This window comes from Eulemur rufifrons, chromosome 16 (assembly GCF_041146395.1).
Source record: "Eulemur rufifrons isolate Redbay chromosome 16, OSU_ERuf_1, whole genome shotgun sequence".
NCBI lineage: Eukaryota > Metazoa > Chordata > Mammalia > Primates > Lemuridae > Eulemur > Eulemur rufifrons.
In genome coordinates this window covers 37896036-37920994 of record NC_090998.1, presented here as the reverse complement: position 1 = coordinate 37920994, position 24959 = coordinate 37896036, and the positions used below count along the sequence as shown (strand labels likewise).

Sequence of the window (24959 nt, the reverse complement as noted above, 5' to 3'; positions counted from 1 at the left end):
GCAATCCTTCTGCCTCAGCCTCCCGAGTAGCTGGGACTACAGGCATGCACCACCAGGCCTAGCTAATTTTTTCTGTATATTTTTAGTTGTCCAGATAATTTATTTCTATTTGTTTAGTAGAGACAGGGTCTCGTTCTTGCTCACCTGGTCTCGAACTCCTGAACTCAAATGATCTGCCCACCTCGGCCTCCCAGAGTGCTAGGATTACAGGTGTGAGCCACCGCGCCCGGCCGAACAAATAAATATTTTTTAAAAAATTTATTTTTAAATTAAGATTATTTTTGTTGATAAATCATATTTGTATGTATTTATGGGGTACAATGGGATGTTTTGATATATGTGTGGCATGATTAAATCAAGTTAATGAACATATCCATCATCTCACTTTCCTATCAATTTTTTATGATGAAACATTTGGAATTTACTTAGTGGTTTTGAAACAAATAATACATTATTATTGATTATATTCATCCTGCTGTTGCAATAGATCTTAAATCCTATTCCTCCTGTTTATATGCAACTTTGTGCCCTTTAATTTCCCCATTCCCTCCACCCTACACCAACTCTGTTGACCATCTTTCTACTCTCTACTTCTATGAGATCAACTTTATTAGATTTCACATATAAGTGAGATCATGCAGTATTTATCTTTTTGTGTCTGGCTTATTTCATTTAGCATAATGTGCTCCAGATTTATCTATGTTGTTGCAAATGACAGGATTCCACCCCTTTAAGGCTGAGTAGTATTTCATTGTGTACATATACCATTTTTCGTTATCCATTCATTCATTGATGGACACTTGTTTTCATATTTTGGCTATTGTGAATTATGCTGCAATGAATATGGGAGTGCAGATATCCCTTTGACATATCGATTTCAGTTCCTTTGGCTATTTACCCAGAAGTGGGAAGAACAGGTTGTATGGTAGTTCTATTTTTAGTTTTTTGAGGAATCTTCATATGGTTTTCCATAATGGCTGTACTAATTTACATTCCAACCAGCAATGTATAAAATCTCCCTTTTCTCTGCATCTTTTCCAACATTTGTTATCTTTCATGTTTTTGATAAAAGTCATTCTAACAGGTATGTAGTGACATCTCATTGTGGTTGTTTTTTTTTTTTTTTTTTTGAGACAGAGTCTCACTCTGTTGCCCAGGCTAGAGTGAGTGCCGTGGCGTCAGCCTAGCTCACAGCAACCTCAAACTCCTGAGCTCAAGCGATCCTCCTGTCTCAGCCTCCCGAATAGCTGGGACTACAGGCATGCACCACCATGCCCGGCTAATTTTTTCTATATATATTTTTAGCTGTCCATATAATTTCTTTCTATTTTTAGTAGAGATGGGGGTCTCGCTCTTGCTCAGGCTGGTCTCGAACTCCTGAGCTCAAACGATCCGCCCACCTCAGCCTCCCAGAGTGCTAGGATTACAGGCGTGAGCTACCACGCCCGGCCTCATTGTGGTTTTAATTTGCATTTCCCTAATGATTAGTGAAGCTGAGCATTTTTTTTCATGTATCTATTGGCCATTTACATGTCTCCTTTTGAGAAATGTCTGTTTGGGTCATTTGCCCATTTTTAAAATTGGGTTAACAAATAACCATTTTTGAGCCCCACATGTTAGGCATTATTGGATGGTCAAGACATGGGATCTGCCTGCAGATTAACTATGGTACAACGTGGAATATGTGATAACTGCAACAAAAGAGTGGCACAGTTTATTGAGATTACAAAAAACGGGGGTAAGAGAAGTTAATGGACAGAGTGGAATATGAATTAGAATTTAAAGGGTAATAGAGGTTTTAGAACATTAAAAATGAGGGTAAGGGTCTTCAGGTCTCATGAAGGAGTGACTGGTACCAGATCAGCCCTCCTGCTGTAAACACTACAAAATGGACAAAGTATACGAAATATCTGTTTTCAGCTATTGGAAAACATATAGCACAGGATTGTAATAGAGAAGGGAAGCAATTGAGGTGAGCCCTATTATCGTATCAATTTTCTGTCTTAACAAAGGTTCTAGACTTGGGATCTAGGAGAGGCAGAGTATAGTTGTCTTGCTAAGCTGAGGAGACAGAGATCAGAGTTTGGAGAGGCAGAGATTGTTTGAATTTTTAGGGTAGAAGAGGAATAAGCTATGTTGAGAAAGAATCCCAGAAACCTGCATAAGGATACCCCTGAGACTTTGGCTAAATATTACTAGGAGCGGTAAGTTAAGTAACTACTGGAGCTCATACGGAGTGGGAGATGTTTGAGTTCCAACCAACCAGAGTGGAGAAATTTCACTGAAAACTAGAGGCATTCAGTAGATACCTCGGAAAGGTCACACCTTAGGAATAGACTTAAATTAGCCTGAGGTTGAAGGCTAATCTAGATCTGTTCTAACAAAGCCTAAAAACAAGGCTTGAAAAGGTTAAACTGAACCTCAGGTATCTTAACTGTCTACTAGTATAAGACAAAACTCTTTGAAAGACAACAAAATCCAGACACTCAATAACATAACATCCATAATGTCCAGGATCCAATAAAACAATTAGCAGATATACAAAGAAGCAGAGAAATGTGACCACTAACCAGAGGAAAATGAGGCAATAAAGGACAACAGCAAGATGACAGAATAGGAAACCCCAGTCCCTCCTTCCTCACAGAAACATGGATTTCACAATATATAAACCAATTACTTTTGTGAAAAATCCAGAAACCAGTTAAGAGGTTGTTGCACCTCAGTTGTGCTTGAAGCCAACTCCATCAAAGATCACTAGGAAAATTTGTGGCATGCACTCACCAGAGCCCTTCATTTGGTATGGGATAGCATAATAATGAGGAAACCCCAACTCCTGACTTCTTCCTGAAAAGGGAAAGAAGTGAAATGTACACCCAACATTTCTACTTTTTGGGGTGCTGCCCAAATTTAAGCATTGACAGGAACAAGGCTCAGGGTGGGGGCAGTTAAGAATAAAAGTGATCAATGTAGCTTGTTCCAGCACCAGAGTCTACAGTACCACAAACAGACACTAGGTGGAACCCCAGTACCACAGCTTTCTACGGTACCAGCGAGGCTGCAGTTTTGTAAACAGAAACAAGGAAGAGCTCTTGAGTAGAAACAGGCAAACCTCTTCAATTAGATTAGCCTGTAATCCTAGCACTCTGGGAGGCCGAGGCGGGAGGATCCCTTGAGGTCAGGAGTTCAAGACCAGCCTGAGCAAGAATGAGACCCCCCCCCCCCCCATCTCTACTAAAAACAGAAAAAATTATCCGGCGTGGTGGCGCGCTTATAGTCCCAGCTACTTGGGAGGCTGAGGCAGGAGGATTGCTTGAGCCCAGGAGTCTGAGGTTGCTGTAAGCTAGGCTGACGCAAGGGCACTCTAGCCTAGGTGACAGAGCAAGACTCTGTCTAAAAAAAAAAAAAAAAGAAAAGAAAAGGAAGAAGAAGAAGAAAAAGATTACATGTACAAACACAGAGAAGATGTATACTCAGGAAAGGATTGAAAGGTGTCCAGATTCTCTAGCTGGGCTGCATGGAGAAAGCCCTCTCTGCATGAAACCAGACTATAAAAATTGGGAGAGGTAGTTAAGTTTTCAAATGCTGAAATCCCAACAGAAAATAACAAAACATACAAAGAAATGGCAAAACACAGTCTATGCAAAAGAACTTGAATCTCCAAAAACTGACCCTAAACAAGGGGCAATATATGAATGACTGGACAAAGAATTCAAAATAACTATCATGGGAACACTCATTCTATTTTGTGACAGAAAGTATTGCCCAATAAGAAAAACAATAACCATTAAAAAGAGCAGGAAAATGATGCATGAACAAAATGAAAACATGAACAAAAATATAGAAGCTATGAAGAAGAACCAAATATAAATTCTGGACTGAATAATACAATAACTGAATTGGAAAACACACTAGAGGGACTCAGTAGCAGACTTGACCAGGTAGAAGAAAGAATCAGTCAACTCAAAACTTCCCCTGCATTGGAAAGTGATCATGGGCTGTCCATGCCCAGGTCATTGATAGTGCAGGGAGAAGAATCACTGAAAACATTTCCCCATGTTTGGAGGGTCCATTCCTATCTCTTCCAAACCCTGGGGCTTTTCCACATCCCCTTCTTCCCACCACCTTCCAGATGCCTTCTGTGCCTGGCATCATCTAGTTTGTTGAGTTGCATTTCTCCCCAGCCCAGAGTGGATTACTGTGAGACATACAGGAAGGGTGTGGGAGTATAAGCTCAGCCTCAAGGAATAGAAGGGCAGGGTATGGAGCTGTGATGGGGCCCCCTCCTCCTTCCTTCCAGAGGCTTCCTTAGTGTCCACACCTCTTCTTCCACTCCGTTAGTCACCTGCCTCAGCACCAAACAGATCCTGAGGAAATTGTTGCTTGACTTGTGTCCTAAGCTCTCTTTGCTGGGATCTTGAGGGCAGTGTCTGAGTTTTGTGGCTTGCTTTGTTCTATCACCAGACAGTCTGCTCTGTCAGTGTGGGACAAATGAAAAGCAAGAAAGGGTATGTCCCCTATGTATGGGGATAGAACTCATTGCATTGTGGAGTGTCAGGGGGCAAACACTGAGTAAGCAACTGGCCCACCGGCTGAGGGTGGGAGCAGATTTGTTTTCCACCTCTTCAAAGAATTCTTCAACAAGTGACTTAATTCTGTTGGTCCCGGCCTTTTGTGGCCACTGGGGAATGGTTTTCCCACCAGTCTAGGTAAGCAGGCAAGGACCAGAGATGGGCAGAGCAGAATTTAAATGAGGAATTTATGGAAGCAGCCCTTACAGAGCACCCTGCTGGGAAAAAAATACAACAAAAACAAATGAACAAAAATTCTACATAAAATGCCTGATATTGGTTATTTGTGCCTTTTCTCTTTTTTTCTTGGTCTCATACATTTACTGATTTCATTAGTATTTTCAAAAAATCAACTTTTGGCTTTTATGTCTGTTCTCTATTCTCTTTATTTTCTGCTCTTCATTTATTTACTTGAGTTTATTTTCTTCATTTTTCAAGCTTATTGAGGTGGGTGTTTAGCTCATTAATTTTCAACCTTTCTTCTTTAATATCCTCTGCATTTAGGGCTAGTATTTCCTTATATATCATGTTTTAGCTGCTTTATTGTTCAAAATATTTTTTTAACCCTGACAAAAATAAAAAGAAGAAACAATAGGTCAGAGGAAAATGGGCATTTACTCAGGATCGGGGGTTGTAACCCAGGTAGAGACTACACTGCCCCAGAAGGGCGAGGAGGCTTACATTTATAGGAACTCATTTAGATTACATAAATTGTTTGTCAGATTATTTTATTGGTGGATTAAACAAAGAAGTCTTTAATTATCAGTAGAAGGGTGCATTTGTGTCAGTTGGTAAAAAACTATATACAGTTTGTAAAGATTAGGACCAGTTTCCTTGTATTGCGTATTGTTGACAGCACAGTTGTTTTCGTGAAGGAAATACCTTTCACAATTCCTTTGTGAGTCTCAAAATTCATCATCAGTTCAACATGGAGTCAGTAGCCCAAGGTGGAGTCACTGATTCAAGTCTGAAACATTGTTTGAAACACGTGGAGTCACTGAGGTCAAGTTTGAAACACTGCAATTTCCAATGTTTTGGTCATAATATAAAAAAGTGTATTCTGCAGTTATTCAGTATAGTGTTACATATAATCTATTAGGCCAAGTTTATTAATTGTATTCAAGTTCTGAGGGGGAATGCTTTAAACTTTTCCTCATTCAGTATGACGTTGGCTGTGGGTTTGTCACATTTGGCTTTTATTATTCTGAGATATGTTCCTTCTATGCCTAGTTTGTTGAGGGATTTTATCATGATAGAGTGCTGGATTTTGTCAAATGCTTTTTCTACATCTATTGAGATGATCATATGGTCTTTGTTTTTGCTTTTGTTTATGTGGTGAATCACATTTATTGATTTATGTATGTTGAACCATCCTTGCATCCCTGGCATGAAGCTCACTTGGTCCTGGTAGATTATTTTTTTTGATGGGCTGTTGAATTCAGTTTGCTAGTATTTTATTGAGGATTTTTGTATCTACATTCATAAAGGCTATTAGTCTGTAGTTTTCTTTTTTTGTTATATCCGTTCCTACCTTTGGTACCAAGGTGATAGTGGCTTTGTAGAATGAGTTGGGGAGGATTCCCTCCTTCTCAATATTATGGAATAATTTCTATATTATGGGTACCAGGTCTTCTTTTTAGGTGTGATAGAATTCAGCAGTAAATTCATTTGGTCCAGAGCTTTTTTTTCCTTGGGAGTTTTTTTATTAGTATTTCAATCTCACTGTTTGTTATTGGTGTGTTGAAGAGTTCTATTTCTAACTGGTTGAGTCTTGGGAGGCTGTGTGTTTACAGGAACCTGTCCACTTCCTGGACGTTCTTTAGTTTATGCACGTAGAGATTTACATAGTATTCATGGATAATGTTTTGTATTTCTGTGGTATCAGTTGTAATGTCACCATTTTCATTTCTGATTGAGCTTATTTGGGTCCTTTCTCTTCTGTTCTTGGTTAATCTAGCAAGAGGTCTGCCAGTTTTGTTTATCTTTTCAAAGAACCAACTTTTAGTTTTGTTAATTCTTTGTATCTTTTCCCCCAATTCATTTAGTTCTTCTCTGAGCTTTATTTCTTTTCTTCTGCTGGATTTGGGTTTGGTTTGTTCTTTCTTTCCTAGTTCCTTGAGGTGTGACATTAGGTCATTAATTTGTGATCTTTCTGTGTTTTCGATGTAAGCATTTAAGGCTAGGAATTTTCCCCTGAGGAATGCTGTTGCTGTGTCCCACAGACTTTGTTAGCTTGTGTCCCTTTTGTCATTTAGTTCAAAGAATTTTTTTGATTTCCATCTTAATTTCATTCTTGACCAGTAATCACTCAGCAGCAGGTAGTTTAATTTCCATGACTTTGTGTAGGTTTGAGTGTTTCTCTTGTAATTGATTTCTAGTTTTATTCTGCTGTGGTCTGAGAAGCTACGTGGTATGACTGTGATTTTTTAAAATTTTTTGAGACCTGTTTTGTGAACAAAGATATGATCAATCTTGAAAAATGTCCCATGTCTGGCTAAGAAGAATGTATATTCTGTAATTTTGGATAGAATATTCTGTAAATGTCTGTATGATCCATTTGATTTGCAGTTTGGTTTAAATCCATTGTTTCTTTGTTTATTTTTTGCTTTGATGATTTGTCAAGCTTTGACAGTGAGGTGTTGAGTTCCCCTGCAATTATTGTAGGAAGGTGCTATTTATTTCTTTGCTTAGCTCTAGTAAAATTTGCTTTATGTATCTCAGAGGAGCTCGATTGTTATGTCTTCTTATTGGATAGCTCCCTTTACCATTATATAATGAGCCTCTTTTGTCTTTTTTCACCTTTGTTGGCTTAATGTGAATTTTATCTGCTATGAGAATAGCTACTCTTGCTCTTTTTTGATTTCCATTTATGTGGACTTTCCCCCTCATCATTTCATGTTGAGTCTGTGTGTCCTTGTGATTTAGATGTGTTTCCTGGAAACAGTAGATACTTAGGTTGTGTTTTTTCATCCATTCAGCTAGCCTATGTCTTTTGAGAGGGGTGCATTCAGTCCATTAACATTGGTTATATCATTGATATTTGGGGTGTTGGTCTATTCATTCTGTTGGGTAGTCCCTTATTGCTTTGTTTTACCTCTTGTTCTATTGTTTTATAGGTGTTTTGAGTTTTTATTTTTCTTTCTTTTTTTTTTTTAGGTGAGTTTACACTGGTGGGTATCTGTTGTGCTGATTTGTGTATAGTGCTGTTCTGAGTATTTTGTGCAGGGCAAGTCCAGTCATGGCAAATTCCATCAGTGTTTGTTTGTCTGGAAAAGGCTTAACTTCTCTGCCAATTGTGAAACTTAGTTTGTAGGATACAAAATTCTAGTCTGGCAGTTGTTCTGCTTAAGTCAATTGAAAATGGGGCCCCAATCCCTTCTAGTTTATAAGGTTTCCTCTGAGCACTCTGCAGTTAGTTTGATGGTTTTTCTTTGTAGGTTATTTGATGCTTTCATCTTGCTGCTTGCAGAATTTTCTCCTTCATTTTGACTTTGGCAAAGTTGATTACTATGTGTCTTAGAGATGACGTATTTGCTATGAATCTTCTCAGTATTCAATGTCTGTCTTGTATCTGTCTGTCTGAATTTCTGGCGATACCGGGGAAGTTTTCTTCAATATTTTTCTCTAATAGGTTTTCCATGCTTTTAGCTCTTTCTTGTTCTCCCTCAAGGATACCTATAATTCAAATGTTAGTTTGCTTCACATAGTCCCATATGTTTCTCAGTGATTGCTCCAACTTTTGTATACTCTTCTCCACCTCTTTGAATGACTGGGTTATCTCAAGAGCCTTGTCTTCAAGCTCTGAGATTCTTCCTTCTCTTTGGGTTAGCCTGTTGTTAAAACTTTCTTCCACATTTTGAAGTTCCCTAAATGACTCTTTCAATTTTTTAAGTTCTATTATGTCCTTTCTTATGGTGTCTAGCTCTGTAGTGACGTTTTCATTTTTTTTTCATTGATTTCCTGAAGTATTTTTTGGCCTCTTTTTGTTGGTTTTCAACTTTCTCTTCAATTCCATTCATCTTACTTGCCATCCATGTTCAGAATTCCATTTCTGTCATTTTGGCAATTTCCTTGTGGGTGGGGTCCACAAATGTAGCTCCACTGTGTTCCCTTGGGGTTGTCAAACTATTTTATTTTTTTTATGTTGCCAGGGTTCTTTTGCTGATTTCTTCTCATCTGGCTCCCACTCTCAGCTCTGGGTTAGTATGATTGCAGGACACCTGTTCTCCTTTGCTGGTTTCTCTCTTGAACCAAGTCTAAGAGTGATGGCTGCTCAGGCTGGGGCTCCCTGAGTGAAGTGTTGGACCTCAGGGAGGTTATGCTGGCCCAGCGGTAGTGGTGGAGACTCAGTAGTGTGGTCTTGGCATCTAGGCACAATGCTGGAGCCTCAGGGATGGAATTGCAGGCCTGGTGGGGGCCCTGGAGCTACAGGGGAAGAGCCTCAGACTCAGGCACAGTGAGAGTTTCAGAGCTGGCTCTGGGAATTTTGGGGCAGAGTAACCATTATGGTGGGCTTTTTCACCAGTGTGGGGACTGCTGATGCCCTGTTGCACAGTCTCAATGGCCTAGGGGTCTATGTAGCCAGGCCAGTTCTGCTGTTTGGCTCAGGTTTCCTCCCACACCTAGAATGCACTGATACAGTCACCCCAGGCTTCCCAAGTGGTGCCTGTGGCATCTGAGACTCTGCTGTGTTTGGCTCCCATACCAGGGAGGAGGCATGCTCTGCCCCAGTCACAGGGCACTACACAGGGGAGCATCTGTTCCTTTCCCTGCTCAGCAGGGGTGATGCAAAGACGATTGCTGGAAGGCTGGGTCCCATGCAGACCTGGCTCTGTGCACCAGAATGATCAGGCTGGAGTCAGTTGCACAAACCTGGTATTGGCAGGCACCAGCTCTCTTCTGTACCTCCTCTATGGTGGAATGTCTCCACACAGACTCTGAGCAGCTCCCTGATCAGCCTAGAGGTCTGCAGTGGAGGAGAGAGACCCCTCATAGATTCAGCTGCTTGCAACTTTTGTTTTTCTCCTAAAAAGCAGTGTCCCTTTGGGTTGCTTGCATTCTGCTGTCTTTCCCTCTTCAAAGCAATATGAACTGTATTGGAACCCCTAGTTTAATCTCTAAGATGGTGGGTGATGCTTGTGAGCATCAGCCACACCCTGTTTGATTGAGTTGGTAGATACTATAATGAGCTATAGAGTTGTTCTCCCTGTCAGTGGTTGATGCTTGCAGGAGAGAGGCGACTGCAGATATGTTCTTTTGTGCCTGCAATAAGCTTTAGTCCATCAGGTGGAGCACTTGAATGCCCCAGGATTTGGGAAGGGCCCTATAGTTCCCAGGGGATTGCTTGGACCCCACCACAGCAGATGTGTGTGGAGGGGCAAGGCTGGGTGTGTTTAGGTTGTGTGAGTCTGGAAGGCTTTGCAAAGCCTCAGCAGGGCTCAGAGGTCATCTTTCTGGCTGCTAGGGGGAGCCACTGGGTGGAGGGCTGAGGCCAGCTCTCCAAGACCTAAAGGCTGCTTGCGAGGGAGGGGCCAGATTTCCCAGACTGGCTGTGGAGTGAGCTCCACCCCTGTTACTTGCCCCTGCCCTCCAGCCCTGAATGTGCCGCACTTGGTTGCTATGGCTTCACAGGCTGGGATCTCCCCCGACAGGAGGACCTGCCATAGCCAACAGTGTGGCTTTTCTCTGGGGGAGATGGGCGCTTCCCCTGTTTGCCTTGTCTCGAGCCCCGCAGTTTTCTCCCATCAGTTCCGCCCACATGGGCTCCCTCGCCTCCCAAGTTCAGCTCCTAATCCCCACCACCACCACCCCTGTGTCCTCCAGCGACCCACTCAAGTCCTGGGGGCACAAGAGCTGGCCAGCATGTCTGATCCGCTGGCGTGTGTATACACAAAATGCTGGCAGGCAGGGAGATCCCAGATCGGGTGCCCTGGGTCCCCCCTTCAGGTCCCCAAGGAGAGAGGCATGGGCCCCAGTCTCTGTGTAAACTTCAGACTGCAGGATGCGCCAGTTGCAGGGAGGGAGCCATTTACCAAATTCTCAGCTGAAACTACTCTCCCAGCTGCAGTGGGTGGGGGAGAGGCAGGGAGAGATAAGAATCTGAATGGAAGAAAGCCTGCTCTCTGGCCTCTTGGGTCCTCTCCTTGGAGGGGAACCCCACTTGGAGTGTCGAAGCTCTGGGATCACTCAAGTTCTCCCCACAATTCTGTGGTTGCTGCAGTGCTTGGGTTTGTGGGGGTAGAAAAGCTTCCCAGCAGCTCGGTAGCCTGCTGATCACTGAAGGATTGTGAGAGGGAGAAAGAGATCTCCCCTTAATCCCTTCTCTGGGCTCTGAACCTCCCTGGGTTTGGTCCTTGCCATCATCTTTTTTCCTTTATCCTCTTCCTTCTCTGCTTCCCAATTTCCTCTCTGAGGTCCCCAGCAGGCTCTGCACTCCTCACTGAAATTCACCTGTGCTGCACCCCCTCTCCTATCTCCCCTGTCCAAAACCCTTCCTTCTCTTCGGGATGCTCCGGCCAGTGATGTCTCTAGTCAGCCATCTTACCCCCTACCCCTTTGGTTTAACTTTATTTTGAAAATAAAAAGTTTATTTTTCTAAAAAAAAGAATAACAAGGAAGACTTCTCATATTATTAATGGATACCAGAACATACCAAAAAGCCACTGCAATGAAATCAATAAGGTATTTGTGTTAGAATAGACAAATACGACAAGTTAAAAAGAGGAGGGAACCCAGATAGAATTGCAGATGGATTCAAAAATTTTAAATGAATAGCAAAACCACATGTATAAATATAATAATTAATAAAAATATATGGTAGATTGTTAATATGAGTTAACAGCATGATGTGAGGCAGGGAAGAAATAAGGAGGGGAAGAGGGCAGCCAGCCTAAAAAGGAAATGAAAAAGCACCACATTAACAAAAAATAGGATGTAAGATTCTATTAAAGATGGTGATGGAAAATTATATAAAGATGTATTTATTTAAAAATAAACATTTTCTGAATTAAAAATGAAAAAAATCTATGAAGATATGACAGAAATTTTATTACCTTTTTGGTAATTACATGTGTATCAGTTTGTTTTAGCTAATATTCAGTTAAAAAGGTAAAATTCATTTTAGTTAATATATTTTAAAATAATTTTTGTGTTATAATTTACATTTGCATATGTGCATTTTTTGTTGATACTATTACCAATTCACAAAAATGAATCAATGGTTCATTTAAGCATAAAAGCAGGTATAGAAATATGTAGAAAATCCAAATACAACAATTCAAAATAAGCCCATATTAATTGAAAGCAGGCTTTTGGTGTGGTATAGAATGTGAATCCATAGTGCTAAGTGACTTTGCATGGACTTTTGTACAAGCAACTAAAAAAGAAAAGTGCCAATTGAAATCACTCCTCCAAATCTTAATTGCTTTAATTAACTCTCAAATTCAATTAAACATTTGTGTGAAATTTAGGCTTCAAGTCCAAGATCTAGCTTCATTATCTACCTACTGATAATTTTCCTCAATTATAGGAGGAAGTAGAATAAGGTGAGGATATTAACTATAAGAAGTAATAATATTACTGTGGACCTCAGGGTGTTCCCTCCAAAGGGCAGCTTGTAGGCTCTGTCTGTAAACTACCACTCACCTACAAACTACAGTTGCAGATAACAAATGTGCTTTGAAAGAGAAGCTTTTGATTCTTTGACTTTTAAAAGTCCTCCAAAAAGATGATTCCTGGTTTTAGAAACCATGATTTTTATTACAGAATCTGAGGGAATAAACATAGCTTTCTGGTATATTTCTGAAAAAATCCAGGAAAGTGTGTTGTAAATGCCCCTTCACCATATTGATTCAGATCTTGGCCTCCACGCAGTTTCCTAACTAAATTTCAAGCTTTTCTCCCTTAGCTGTGTTGTGTCTTTCCATATGCTTCCTCTTCCAGTGCTGTAATGGTGGCTCACTGTCCTCCTTTGGACCATCTCCAAGAATCTACATCTTTCTCTGAATGTTTGCAATTGTTCCCATTAGACACCTTCTCTTCTCCTTTTCAGATGACCCCAGATATCCTATTTTACAAATATTTCTAGGGAAATAATGGTTCCGCTTGCCTGAGGCACATTCATTTTCTTTTCTGTGCTTAGTTGTGATTCCTGACCTGTGTGCTGATTTTCCTTGCATTCAGGGAAGGACAGAAGTACAATCAAATTATAGGCAAGCAGGCTGCTGCCTTGGGTCTTGACTTGGCTGCAAGTGTAGAAAGTCCCTGTGATTCCTGAGACCCTGGCTGGCCATTTTACTCTGTTGTAGGTACCTAATCCATACCCAGGACAGGAGGCATGTTACACAAGACTCCACTGCTGGAAAGGCTAGTCCACAGGACTGGCTTTTCATATTGGTCCCTCTCCCACGTGGTCCAAGGTCATCCTCTCACTCCCAGCCATATTCTCAACAAAACTTGCTTAGTGTGATAGAATTCCTATTCCTGTCGTGGGCCCTTCCGATGCCTCTGGGTGGAATAAGGAGAAATGCAGTGGCAGCAGTTTGCTGTATTTCTGAATATGTATCTCTCTGCTATCAGGACTTCCTGCTCATCCCTCTTGGCACAGCGAGATCCTCCACACTAGTTTCACTTGTGCCACTTCATATACTGGTTACCCGGTATAGAAGACAGATTAAACTGAAAAGGCACTTCCCAAGTCAGAAGACATATATGAGATAACAGTATGGAAGATCTTCAGTTTGTAAGTCTTAAATAGTTTGATTGGGATGAATACACCCTGAAATGTAAGAAATCAGGTTTAGATATTGGAATAAAGAGGATGAGCCCTGGCACGAAGGAGGCTAACAGGTATTGGCACCATGACATGAAGCTTGATGCCAGCGAATTAAGGGAATTATTCAGAACTAGTACCCTCAACTCTACTTGTTCACGGGCATTGACCTTAGAGCTCAGAGCCAGAAACTTGTTTTATAAGCTCCAGATACCGCTTGTTCAATCTTTTTTTTTTTTTTCACAAATAAACCAACTTTAATAGATATTATTTTGTGTTTATATAGCGCCTTCTTCAAGAACCTTAAATGCTTTACAGACATTATCTCTAATTAATCCCCACAACAACCCTGTGAGGTAGGTATTACTCCCATTTTACAAGACAGGGAGACTGAAGCACAGAGAGGTTAAGTGACTTGCCCAAGGTCACACAGTTAAGTTCACTGAAGAGCCAGGACCTGAGCGCTTTAGCCTCCCGGCTCCCAGCCAAATACCTCATGAGAGAATCTTTAATAAAAAGTATCTTTAAAGAAAGTATCAAGAGTAGTATGTTATGAAAATGAGGTCTTTCTACTGCCATCAAGGAAAGAAAAAAACCCTGTACTGATGGTTAGAGGCCACGAGACCCATATAGTACATTTCCTTCTTTCCCTTTTTCCCAAAGCCTCCTGGTTCCCGTCTTAACTAATCTTCCAAAGGTAAAGTTTCCAAGACAGAAGCCACGTGGCTTAGAAGTGGGACTTAATTTAGAATATTTACTTTTAGTCACGATAATTTATAGAAATTTTTATTCCAATCTTAAAGTGCTTTAAGTCCAATCTTCCCACTGGCTTAGATCACCCTCTTTATAACTTTCTGTGGCAAACTGTGAGGCCATCTACAAGTTCTTCTACTAATGAACAGATATAGCACAAGTTATTAGTCTTGGATTTACACAATGTCTCAATTCTACTGTAGTATCTGGTTATTGATGGTAGGGGTGGTTGGGGGTGGGGAACCTGATAATAGGTCATAGGACAGCTAGATACTTTTATACAGGCTTTTCGACTTGCCCATTTTCCTGAAGTAGGAAGTCTAGGGATCATGTGATATCTGATTCTCATAATCTACATCTCCATATTCTATCCCCATCTCTGAACTCTCAGCCATGGACCACCATATCAAGGGAGTCTTTCTGGGCTTTGTTCCATGGCTGGGTTGGCTGGACAAGTGCCAGCTCCGATCTTGGGACCATGGCAGGTGATACACTCCCTTTCCACATTCTGTATTTCCCTTTCTAGGGGAAAAGGGGGAATTGGCCATGGACCCTTATTGTATTTTCTGATTGCCTTATTTGTATTGCCCCTGAGGCCTCCTTTGTTCCCAAAGTAGCTGGGGACACCTTGCTTCCTAGAACCAACCCTATAAGAAACAAAGGGGTAAACAAAGCCAAATGGGAAACAGGATCATGCTTAGAACTCTTTCTGGGTAGAGAACAATTGGGAGAGGGGAAGGAAAAGTAGGGTGAATTACGGAAGGAAGCTGGCAGGCTCAATGTTTCTGTCTTGGCATCACCAGTCTCTCTTCATCCGCTTCCTGGATATAGGGCCAGGGCCTCTGAGGCTTTCTGCATGAATAAAAGGAGGTGAAGCTGAGTGGTGTCCCTATTCCACGTTCTTGGGGGCAGCCAAAATGATGTCCTTTGTCCCTTTGCTCCTAGCGGCCATCATCTTCCCTGCCATACAGGCCGTTCAGCTCACGAAATGTGAGATGTTCCATCTCCTGAAGGACATGAATGGCTATAGAGATTTCACTTTGCCTGAATGTAAGTTCCCTGCTCCCTTGTTTCTTCTCATTCCTCATTTGCTTCTTTCCTCCATCCTCCTTTTCTTCCCTTTCTCTCCTCCACTTTCACTTAATTATCTAATCATTTCTTATCTTCTTGGCTCATATGTGTACTCTTTTATTCCATTTATTCTCCTCTCCTTCGTTTCTCCCATTGTCTGATTGGTTTTGGAACTCTTCTTCTTATTTCATCAAGATACTCTGTGCTTTGCCATCTTTGGAGATTGGATAGAAAACATTTTTCTGCTCCTCAATTATGCTGATCCTGGACATCTCTTTTCATCTTTCCTTCAGTGGTATGTACTCTATTTCATGCCAGTGCTTATGACACACAAGCTATAGTCGAAAATGATGGAAGCACAGAATATGGACTCTTCCAGATCAGTAATAAGCACTGGTGTAGAAGCGACCAGATCCCTGAGTCAAGGAACATCTGTGGCATCTCCTGTAACAGTGAGTAGCTTCTATAATCCTGTTTCTCTGGTTTTCTGGAACCTGCCCCTGGGATAATCTCCTTTTTGGTGTCAAGCACATGTCTGGGTTCACTGCCTTGGTTGGACTCCACAAAAATTGTGGGACTTGAATTAACAGTGTGGAGTAAGAAGCTGTTTAGGTTTTTTGTGATCACCAAATCCTCAGACTGTGCCCTGAAGTTCAGGGGTAAACTATTTGAGCTGTCTGGGAATCTTGAAGCCTGATACTCTGCATTTTTGGATGCAGATGATTTCTCCAAACATGTACCAGGAAGTCCTTGGGCTAAGACTAAGCTAAGATCCAGGGGAAGACATTACTGTGTTGGTCTTTTCATATAGAAGGACAATAGACTTCGAGTTGAGAGAAGAACCGGACCCACTGGGTCCAGGGAACAGGGGAACTCATTACCTAATTACCTTAATGTATAATACTTCTTACCTCTCTAATTCTTTCCGTGCCACTCCTGCCAGAGTTCCTGGATGATGACCTTACTGATGACATAATGTGCGCCAAGAAGATCCTGGACATTAAAGGAATTGACTACTGGTAATTCTCATTCTATTTTCTACTTCCCCTTCCCCATGCCCTTCCCCCCATTATGCCAGGACCACCTTCCTCTCTCTCTAGCTCTTGATCACTTAATCTTGAATGTAGTCGCCAAAACAAAACTCATCTAGCAGACTCAGATTTACATTTTTAAGCCTCCTGTGCTCCATTCCTGTGTGGCAACTTCCCTAATGAGGGATTTGCTAATGGAGGGCTGGGACCCAGGCCTCCCCTCGCCTGGTCTTGGGCCTCTAATTCCACTTGTTCTGTCCTATACCCTAAAGTAAGCTCTTGATATCATTGCTCATCTTTTCTAGCCCTACAATTTTCTTGGATTATTTTTTATAGGCGCTACCCCACTATGTGGCTTAGTGTCCCTTGTTATCTGGCTAGGGAAGTCTTTCTGTAATTCTCATCAACACTCTTCCACCTCAGCCCTCCTAGGGATGAAGCTAGATGGAAGTTCAAGCTAAGATCCAGTCAACCAACTCACCTTGTCCCCTTCTCCATTGTCAGGTTGGCCCATAAACCACTCTGCACTGATAAACTGGAACAATGGAACTGCCAGAAGTTGTGAGCCTCTGCTATCCTCGCCACTCCTGCCCTCTTTATGCTCTTGGAACTCCCTTCCCTAGCGCTACCTCAGTTTGCTTCTTTCTACCCTCCCAAAGCTGTCTCTGAGCCCTGGGCCCTGCAGTGACACCACTGGACTCTTGAGAGCTACTCTCCAGGGATGCATGACTGGTGCCCTGGACTTCAGACCTTTGATTAGTGCCCCTGATGGCACTTTCACTACAGCAATAGATTCCACCTGTGTTCTCAATAAAGGGCCTGATTTGAAGTCACTGGCTTTATTTTCTTCCTGGAGGAAGGGGAGGAAGAAGGGTGAATGGGTAAACACTGAAGCTATAGGTTGTAACCACCTTCTGTCTCTACTGAAGAAGAAGGAGCAGGCTGAACTTGCAACAGAAAGATGTGGGTTACTTTCTGTACCAATTCAACAAACTTTATTGATCACCTTGTATAGTCAAAGAACTATAAAGGGGCTGGGTGCGGTGGCTCTCGCCTGTAATCCTAGCTCTCTGGGAGGCCAAGGCAGGCGGATCCTTTGAGCTCAGGGGTTCAAGACTAGCCTGAGCAAGAGCGAGACCCTGTCTCTACTAAAAAATAGAAAGAAATTAGCTGGACAACTAAAAATACATATATTAAAAAATTAGCCGGGCATGGTGGCACATGCCTGTAGTCCCAGCTACCTGGAGGCTGAGGCAGGAGGATCACTTGAGCCCAGGAGTTTGAGGTTGCTGTGAGCTAGGCTGACGCCATGGCACTCTAGCCCGGGCAACAGAGTGAGACTCTGTCTCAAAAAAAAAGAAAATAGTTATAATGCAAGAAATAGTGCTACAAGCATCATAAGAGAGGTTAGAAATGTGCCCTGGGCATTCACAAAAGGAAGACTAATTTATATTGGGAGGGGATGTTAGAAAAATGATCAAGAAAGGAGGCATTTAAGCTGGTGTTGAAGTATGGGTGGGATTCTGGCAGGTAGAGATGTGGGGTGGGAAAAGGACAGCATGGATGGGGACCCAAGAATCTGAAATGGGTGCCTTGAAGGCTTTGAGGGATTTCTTATCCTTCGTGAAGAGCTGTGAAACGAACCCTCTCTTTTTCTCTGGGAGCCAGAGGTAGAACAGGGACCCTTACAGTCAGCTCAGTGATTATGATGAATCTGAGGACCTGGAATATTTTGATTTGAACCTTCCACTCTATTATTTCTTCTTGCTCTTTGCTTGTTTTTGAGGAGGATGCTTGTAGAATTTTACTTATTCTAATGACGATGGGATTTGTGAAAGAAGAATAATCAGGAGATTTGGGTCCCAAAGTCTATGTCTGCTACTCATTGACAGTCTGAACCTGGGCAGGTCATCTCCGTTTTCTGTGCCTCAATCTCCTCATCTTGAAGTGAAGGTTTTGGTCTGGAATGTCTTCTGAGATCCCTTCCTGCTGCGACAATCCGGCTTTTCAAGATTACACTTTAATTCGCCACATTTCTGAATTAGTGGGGGATGATATTTTCATCTTCTTTCTGGCTTCCTTTCCTTCCTAAGATGTCCAATACTGCTAATTCCACTCTTCTCACTCCAGTACCCTCTTGGGCCTTAGACAGTCAGACTATTCTTCCCTTGTCTCAGAAATGATTGGCTCTCAAATGAAGCCCCCATGTTTAGGGAACCTGTAGGGCTAGACAAAGGGTGGGGAGGCCATCTCTCCTCCCTATATCTAATGAAAACAAACTCTCAGGAAATAACTTGGTATTAGTCACATCATTTTAGTTGAATTACAATACAATGTGATGCATCTCCCAGGGATATTGCATATTGTTCCTGTCCTAATTATGAGACAAAAAACTTTCCCCCAAGTCTTGAGGGTTTCAGAAGTAAACCCTGTGTATGAAGTATGTGAGAGAGGGCGGAGTTATGTGGCCATTCTTCCCACCCAACTCACACATCTATTTCTTACCTATTAACCTGCCTCAGCTCCACCTTCCGAAAGCCACATGCTATAGAAAATATGAGGGACCAGCTCCCTCAAGTGGCTAGAGCAGAAACACAACTAAAGTTAGGGCTGGGTTACATGGCCCACACCTCCTCTGGCCTTCATCCTACAGAGATCAGAAAAGTTCACCTGTGAGGCCATGTACACCCATATATAAGGAGGTGATCTTCAGGAACCTTTGCTGAACGAAACTGACAATAAGAGATTTATTTGTAGACAAGATCCAAGCCTGAGGGTCAGAAGATCAAGAACAGATAGAAGCCAGGGAGCTGGCATACAAGCAGTCTTTTTTTAAAAAAGCATATTCATTCATTTATTATTACAGTGGCTTACAATACAAATGTTTCTAGATACCTACCATAAACCAGTACTATGGAGCAGTTTGTATGTGCTTTTACTCAGTTCGATTTTAGTGTGTTCAGTTGTAAAATGACACATGAACTAAAACAAATAAGCAAATGCTGTGTTCTTTGGAATTTTTAGGCAAATTCTCTCTTGTTCCTAGTCTGTACTTACTTTTTCCCCTTCTGGTTTATACGTTTATTTTATTTCAGTGTTTAATATGGTGTCCATTGAATTATGAAGTCTCTTGAGAAAATAAATAAATAAGTAAATAGCCTCCTTTAGCCAGCCAAATATGGCTGGATCATCTTTATGACATACAGAGTCACCAGTAGTCTTCATTGTCTCCTTCCCCTCCTCCTTCTTTTTTACAAATAAAAATGGTATATATTTAAGGTGTGCAACTTGATTTTTTTTTTTTTTTTTTGAGACAGAGTCTTGCTCTGTTGCCCGAGCTAGAGTGCCGTGGTCTCAGCCTAGCTCACAGCAACCTCAAGCTCCTGGGCTCAAGCGATCTTTCCGCCTCAGCCTCCCAAGTAGCTGGGACTACAGGCATGCGCCACCATGCCCGGCTAATTTTTTCTATATATTTTTAGTTGTCCAGTTAATTTCTTTCTATTTTTTAGTAGAGACGGGGTCTTGCTCTTGCTCAGGCTGGTCTGAACTCCTGACCTCGAGCCATCCTCCTGCCTCGGCCTCCCGGGGTGCTAGGATTACAGGTGTGAGCCACGGCACCCAGCCACAACTTGATGTTTTGATACATGTATACATTGAACTGAGCACTACAATCAAGCTAATTACCATATCCATCACGTCACATAGTTACCATCTTTTTTTTTTTTTTTTCTTTCGGCATGGAAGTGGTCTTGATAGGTGCAAATCTTGGCCTTTGGGTAGAAGCAGGACAAGAAACGGCTATTCTCTTCCCCAAAACTTTCTTGGGAGCTGAATAGGAGGTGGGATGGCAGAGCATCTGTTCAGCTTTCTCCAACTCCTTCTCTCTCCTCTGGGCCTGGAAGAAGGTCCCGAGCCAGGGTGGTGACCAGAAGTGGTCCAGGCTAAGGTGGGAGGCGGGGAGGTTCTGGGCGGGGGCTGTCAGCGTGCAGACCATTCACTGAGCTCTGTGTGAGAAGGACTCGGGATGGAGCCCAACAACATGGAGTCTCTTTCTTTCTTCCTTCCTGATTTCTCTTCCTTGCTGCTTTCCTCTCGCATCTATCTTGTTATGAAGGCAGAAATTTTATTAGATAAAATTCAATATTCTTTTTCATATGTTCCTTCCCGCCTTCCCCTTCTCTTTCTCTCATTTTTTTCTTCATTTATCTAACTATTAGATGACAGGATTTACTAGACACCTGGGATACAGAAGCTATTAGACAGAGGTTTTGCTCTTGAGACCCTCATACTTTAAAGGGGAATACTCACCTCCTCCCATTTCCTAGGATCACACATGAGAAAAGACTCTTCAGATGGATCCACATTCATTCTTTCATATGTTTCTTAATTTGCCAAAAAATGACTATTGAGGATTTGCTATTTGCTAGGCTCTACTTTAGGTGCTACTTGTTAAGGATGAAAACAATAGACACATTTATTTTATTTTATTTCTTTCCAAGGTATTATGAAGATGTACATCTTTCCAGGGTCCTTCGGGATGGGAACAAAGCAGGAGTTGGGTCTCACAGTGCTAAGATGAGACTGTCTCAGAATGCAGCGAGATATTTGTTAGTGGTCTGGTAGGTTGATTTATGTTTTGTGCACAGACAAAAGTAAAAGAGAGAAGGAGAGGCAGAAAGAGGAAGGGTAAAAAAGTCAAGAAATGAGAGGGAAAGTTAATAGCCGTAGAAATGGCCAGTGAAGCCCTCGAGATTTTCTTGTGGAGTGACTTGGCCCCTGGAGGAGGGGTATCACTGGCTCTGTGGAAGTTTCCCCCTGTCTCTTGGAAGGGAGCAGGGCCCTGGAGGCAGAGAAGTTAAGGCCTCTGTTGTGGAAAGGGATGGATGCAGATCTTGAGCTGAGTGCTGATAGCTTTTCCTGCCTCTTCTCCCCATAACATTTCCTCCTGGCGAGGCAGGAGAGCCTGGGTTAGAACGTAAGCCTGGGCTTCCTGGCCAGCATCCTCTTCAGAGCTGTCTTTACCTCCTGGTTCTTTAGACTGTAGATGAGGGGATTTAGCATTGGGGTCACCACACTGTACTGCAAAGATAGCACTTGCTCCAGGGCTGAGCCAGATGTTGGAGTCATGTACCTTGAAAGGAATTGCACAAAGAGGCAAACTGAGATAATGACAATGACGACAATGCTGTTGGCAGCAACGGTCCATCCCATCCCTGCAAAGACTCTGCAAAGGGGGTCGTCAGAGCTGAATTGATTATCTCTGATGGTGGCATCTAGAAATGACTGTATGATTTGTGAAAAGTCCGTCATTTCTGCCTTCACATGCCTCCAAACATGAGTGATCTCACACAGAAAGTTATAGGAGCTGCCCTGAGGAAAAAGAAAGTTCTGTGGCATATCAAGGGCTGCAGGTTAGAACTAATAATAATTTCATGCATTTCCATAGAACTTCATACTCTTCAAAGCATTGTTCCTGAATAGTTATGATGATAATCTGAGGAGTTTTTCTCTTTTTTCTCTATATACACAACAGTACAAACACGCTATGTTCTCATCTTGTGATGACTGTTCTTATAAAATTATATGCTTAGTCCAAAATTCTGTGATTGCTTCTGACATTTATGGCTCTTGGAATTACCCTCAGAATCATAGCATATTAATTCTATAATGCTTAGGGAACAAACATTTGTCCTTTTAGTTGCATTTTTCTTTGATTTGGAAAATAAGCCCAAACTGGTAAAGTGGGAGATGAAAACATTTTGATCACAAGACAATTCTAAAACAAGATTAAAATTTTGCTAAGTACCACTGGGAGTACTTTTCAAATAAGCACTGTTTTTATTATTATATTTTGCAATGGCACCATCACCATTGGAATAAGTATAGACTATTCCAAGAATGTTCCTTGAGGGTTCTGGTGTGTTTGGTTGTAAAAGATAGCCGTTCCTTTTTCTTAGAGGCAGGGTCTCCCTCTGTTGCCCAGGCTCAAGTGCAGTGGCACAATCATAGCTCTATGTAACCCTGGACTCTTGGGCTTGAGCAATCCTCCTGTCTCAGCTTCCCGAGTAGCTGGGACTACAGGTGCATGCCACCATGCTGGGCTAATTTCTCTTATTTTTTGTGGAGATGGGGTCTCACTGTGTTGCTCAGTCTCGAACTCCCGTGAGCAGGCAATCCTCCTACCTTGCCCTCCCAAAGTGCTGGGATTACAGGTGTGAGCCACTGCATCCAGACTATTTTTTATCATCGAATTTATCCTTCCTGACATTTCTGTGAAGTAGGTAATTACGCCCCTTATGGTGCATGAGGAAACTGAGACAGAGGGAGATGAAGAGGTTTGTCCACAGCTCAGGTGAGTTCTCCTGGACTGTTCCTTATTATCCATTTCCACCCCCTGACTTCTCTCCAAATCACAAGCAGGTGAGAAAAGCATCGAGCAATTTGTGCAAATCCACCTTCCTTTGGTTCACTAGTAGAAAGCACAGACACGAGTTATTTTGTCTCCTACTGAGGGAGGACTCCTCAGCTAGAGGTGCTCATGTTTGAGAGAAGCATGGTAGGAAAGAGCATGAATCTTGGTTCAACTTATGGCTCCATTACCAGCTTGTGCTGTGACTGTCAAGAAATTATCTGGTTACTCCCAAAACTCAGGCTCTTTACCTGAAATTGGGTTAATAATACCTCTCTTACAGTGTGATGGATACTAAAATTGAGCCTGACCATGTAAAGTAGCTGGTGTATATTAGGTGCCTAATAAATAGCTGTAACACAAACAAACTTTGGGGACATCATCTTCTAGTAGGAAAGAAAGATGGCATCTGTTTCACGGATAGGTTTTATTTTTTGTGTCTAGCATCTAAATAAAAATCTACCAAAAGCTTTCTGATTTTTTTTTGAGAACTGCCAAATCATAGGTTAATAAAGCAGGAAAATCTTTGTCTAAGCTCATTTTTCAGAATGGACAATTTAGGCCTTAGAAAGAAAATGGATGCCGGGCAAGGTGGCTCATGCCTGTAATACTAGCACTCTGGGAGGCCAAGGTGGGAGGATCGCTAGAGGTCAGGAGTTCAGGACCAGACTGGGCAAGAGCGAGACCCCGTCTCTACTAAAAAAAAAAAAAAAAGAAAGAAAGAAAAAGAAAGAAAGAAATTATCTGGACAACTAAAAATATACAGAAAAAATTAGCTGGGCATGGTGGTGCATGCCTGTAGTCCCAGCTACTCAGGAGGCGGAAGCAGAAGGATTGCTTGAGCCCAGGAGTTTGAGATTGCTGTGGGCTAGGCTGATGCCACGGTACTCTAGCCAGGGCAAAAAAAGCGAGACTCTGTCTCCAAAAATAAATAAATAAGTAAATAAATAAAGAAAATGGATTCTTTACAATTCACACACAAGTCCACAGCAGAGCTGGCACTAGAGCCTAGGCCTTTTGCATTTCTTGCTGCTTTGCAATGCTCTGCTCTACAGACCAAGGCCACTGTAGTATAAGGAATACCCAGCGTTTACATTCAGGTGGTACAGTATGGCTTACCTGAAAAGTCCTGAACCATAAAAGATGGCGACTACCAGGAAATGAGAAGAGCAGGTGGAGAAGATCTTGCTCCGACCCGTGGCAGAGTTGATCCTCAAGGCTGTCATGATGATGTGGCTGTAGGAGCCCAGCAACAGGACAAGGGTGCCCAGGCCCAGGACTGCCATGGTGGTCAGGATGGAGGCGATGCTAGCGTGGGGGTCAGAACAGGCCAGCAAGAGCACTGGAGGAAGCTCACAGGCAAAACTGAGGACAAGGTTGGGGCCACAGAAGTGCTGCTGAGCCAGGAGCAGGGTGTTAATTAGGCCAGTCCCCATTCCTATGGCCCAGGAGGCCCCTACCAGGCCAGCACACACCCTCCTGTTCATAGCCACCACATACAACAGTGGGTGGCACACAGCCTGAAACCTGTCATAGGCCATGACAGAGAGGAGGCAGGCTTCAGTGGCCCCGGAAAATATGACCAGGGAGATCTGGCTGAAACACTCGAGGAGGGATATAGTGTTCCACTTAGAAAGAAGGTTCTGTAGCAGTTTAGGCACGATGACTGAGGAATAGAAGGCGTCCAGGAAGGAGAGGTGTCTCAGGAAGAAGTACATGGGGGTGTGGAGGTGGGAATCGGTACTAATCACCAGCAGCATCAGCAGGTTCCCCAGGAGGGTCAAGAGGTAAACCACCAGGAACAGCACAAAGAGCAGAGCCTGGGTTTGGGGGTTGTTGGATAGTCCTAGGAGAACAAACGCAGTGACTGTGGTTATGTTGCTGACTTCCATGGAGCATTCAAGTTTCCCTTCGGAGGGACAAGAACTAAAGAGGATGTGCAGATGGCTCGGCACTTGCAGAGCCTGCTTGGGGATGAGGCACTGCGAGTAAAGCTTCAGGGCAGACCCAGGACAGATTATGTAGCAGCGGCAGCCTTGCCATGTCAGACCGCAGCAGCCCTCCCCAGCTCAGGACAGTAACAGCCACGGTGGAGAAGGTGGGGAGAAAGTTTAGAGAAGCAGACCTAGAAAGCAAAGAGCAGAGCACAGGGATTATTCAGACTGGAGAAGGAAAGGACGGGAGCTGGGGATCCCAGAGCACTGAGAAGTGCTATTTTCCAGTTCCAAAGGAACTGAGTGCAACCACAGGAGGGCCGACTGATGTGGTCAGTAAGCAATAAATGTTTTGGTTGACCGTCTGGCTGACAGACTATGAGTGTCCCAGTGATTGACGGAGGTATTGTGACACCTGAGGAT

At 42.6% G+C, this 24959-nt stretch overlaps 2 protein-coding genes and 1 non-coding gene across 3 annotated transcripts; 2 read left to right on the top strand and 1 right to left on the bottom strand.

Moving 5' to 3' along the window:
• Positions 1-3970: 3970 nt before the first annotated feature.
• Positions 3971-4104, top strand: LOC138397745 (small nucleolar RNA SNORA71). Its single transcript, XR_011235859.1, has one exon. It is a non-coding gene; the product is annotated as a small nucleolar RNA SNORA71 (small nucleolar RNA).
• A 10904-nt stretch (positions 4105-15008) lies between these two features.
• LALBA (lactalbumin alpha) lies at positions 15009-16758 on the top strand. Its single transcript, XM_069491507.1, has 4 exons — positions 15009-15141; positions 15456-15614; positions 16106-16181; positions 16698-16758. The coding sequence occupies exons 1-4, from the start codon at positions 15009-15011 to the stop codon at positions 16756-16758; spliced, it is 429 nt and encodes a 142-aa protein (XP_069347608.1).
• Positions 16759-21161: 4403 nt separating this feature from the next.
• On the bottom strand, positions 21162-24494 carry OR5BS1 (olfactory receptor family 5 subfamily BS member 1). Its single transcript, XM_069491859.1, has 2 exons — positions 23722-24494; positions 21162-21324 (listed from the first exon to the last, which is right to left on the bottom strand). The coding sequence occupies exons 1-2, from the start codon at positions 24492-24494 to the stop codon at positions 21162-21164; spliced, it is 936 nt and encodes a 311-aa protein (XP_069347960.1).
• Between the last annotated feature and the right edge of the window lie 465 nt (positions 24495-24959).

Excerpts from the sequence above, each read along its gene's own strand:
- LALBA (XM_069491507.1), top strand. The coding sequence starts at position 15,009 with ATGATGTCCTTTGTCCCTTTGCTCCTAGCGGCCATCATCTTCCCTGCC. Across the intron at positions 15,142-15,455 it reads AGATTTCACTTTGCCTGAAT|TGGTATGTACTCTATTTCAT; the intron begins GTAAGTTCCCTG and ends TCTTTCCTTCAG. Across the intron at positions 15,615-16,105 it reads CTGTGGCATCTCCTGTAACA|AGTTCCTGGATGATGACCTT; the intron begins GTGAGTAGCTTC and ends CACTCCTGCCAG.
- OR5BS1 (XM_069491859.1), bottom strand. The coding sequence starts at position 24,494 with ATGGAAGTCAGCAACATAACCACAGTCACTGCGTTTGTTCTCCTAGGA. Across the intron at positions 21,325-23,721 it reads TATGGTTCAGGACTTTTCAG|GTACATGACTCCAACATCTG; the intron begins GTAAGCCATACT and ends ATTCCTTTCAAG.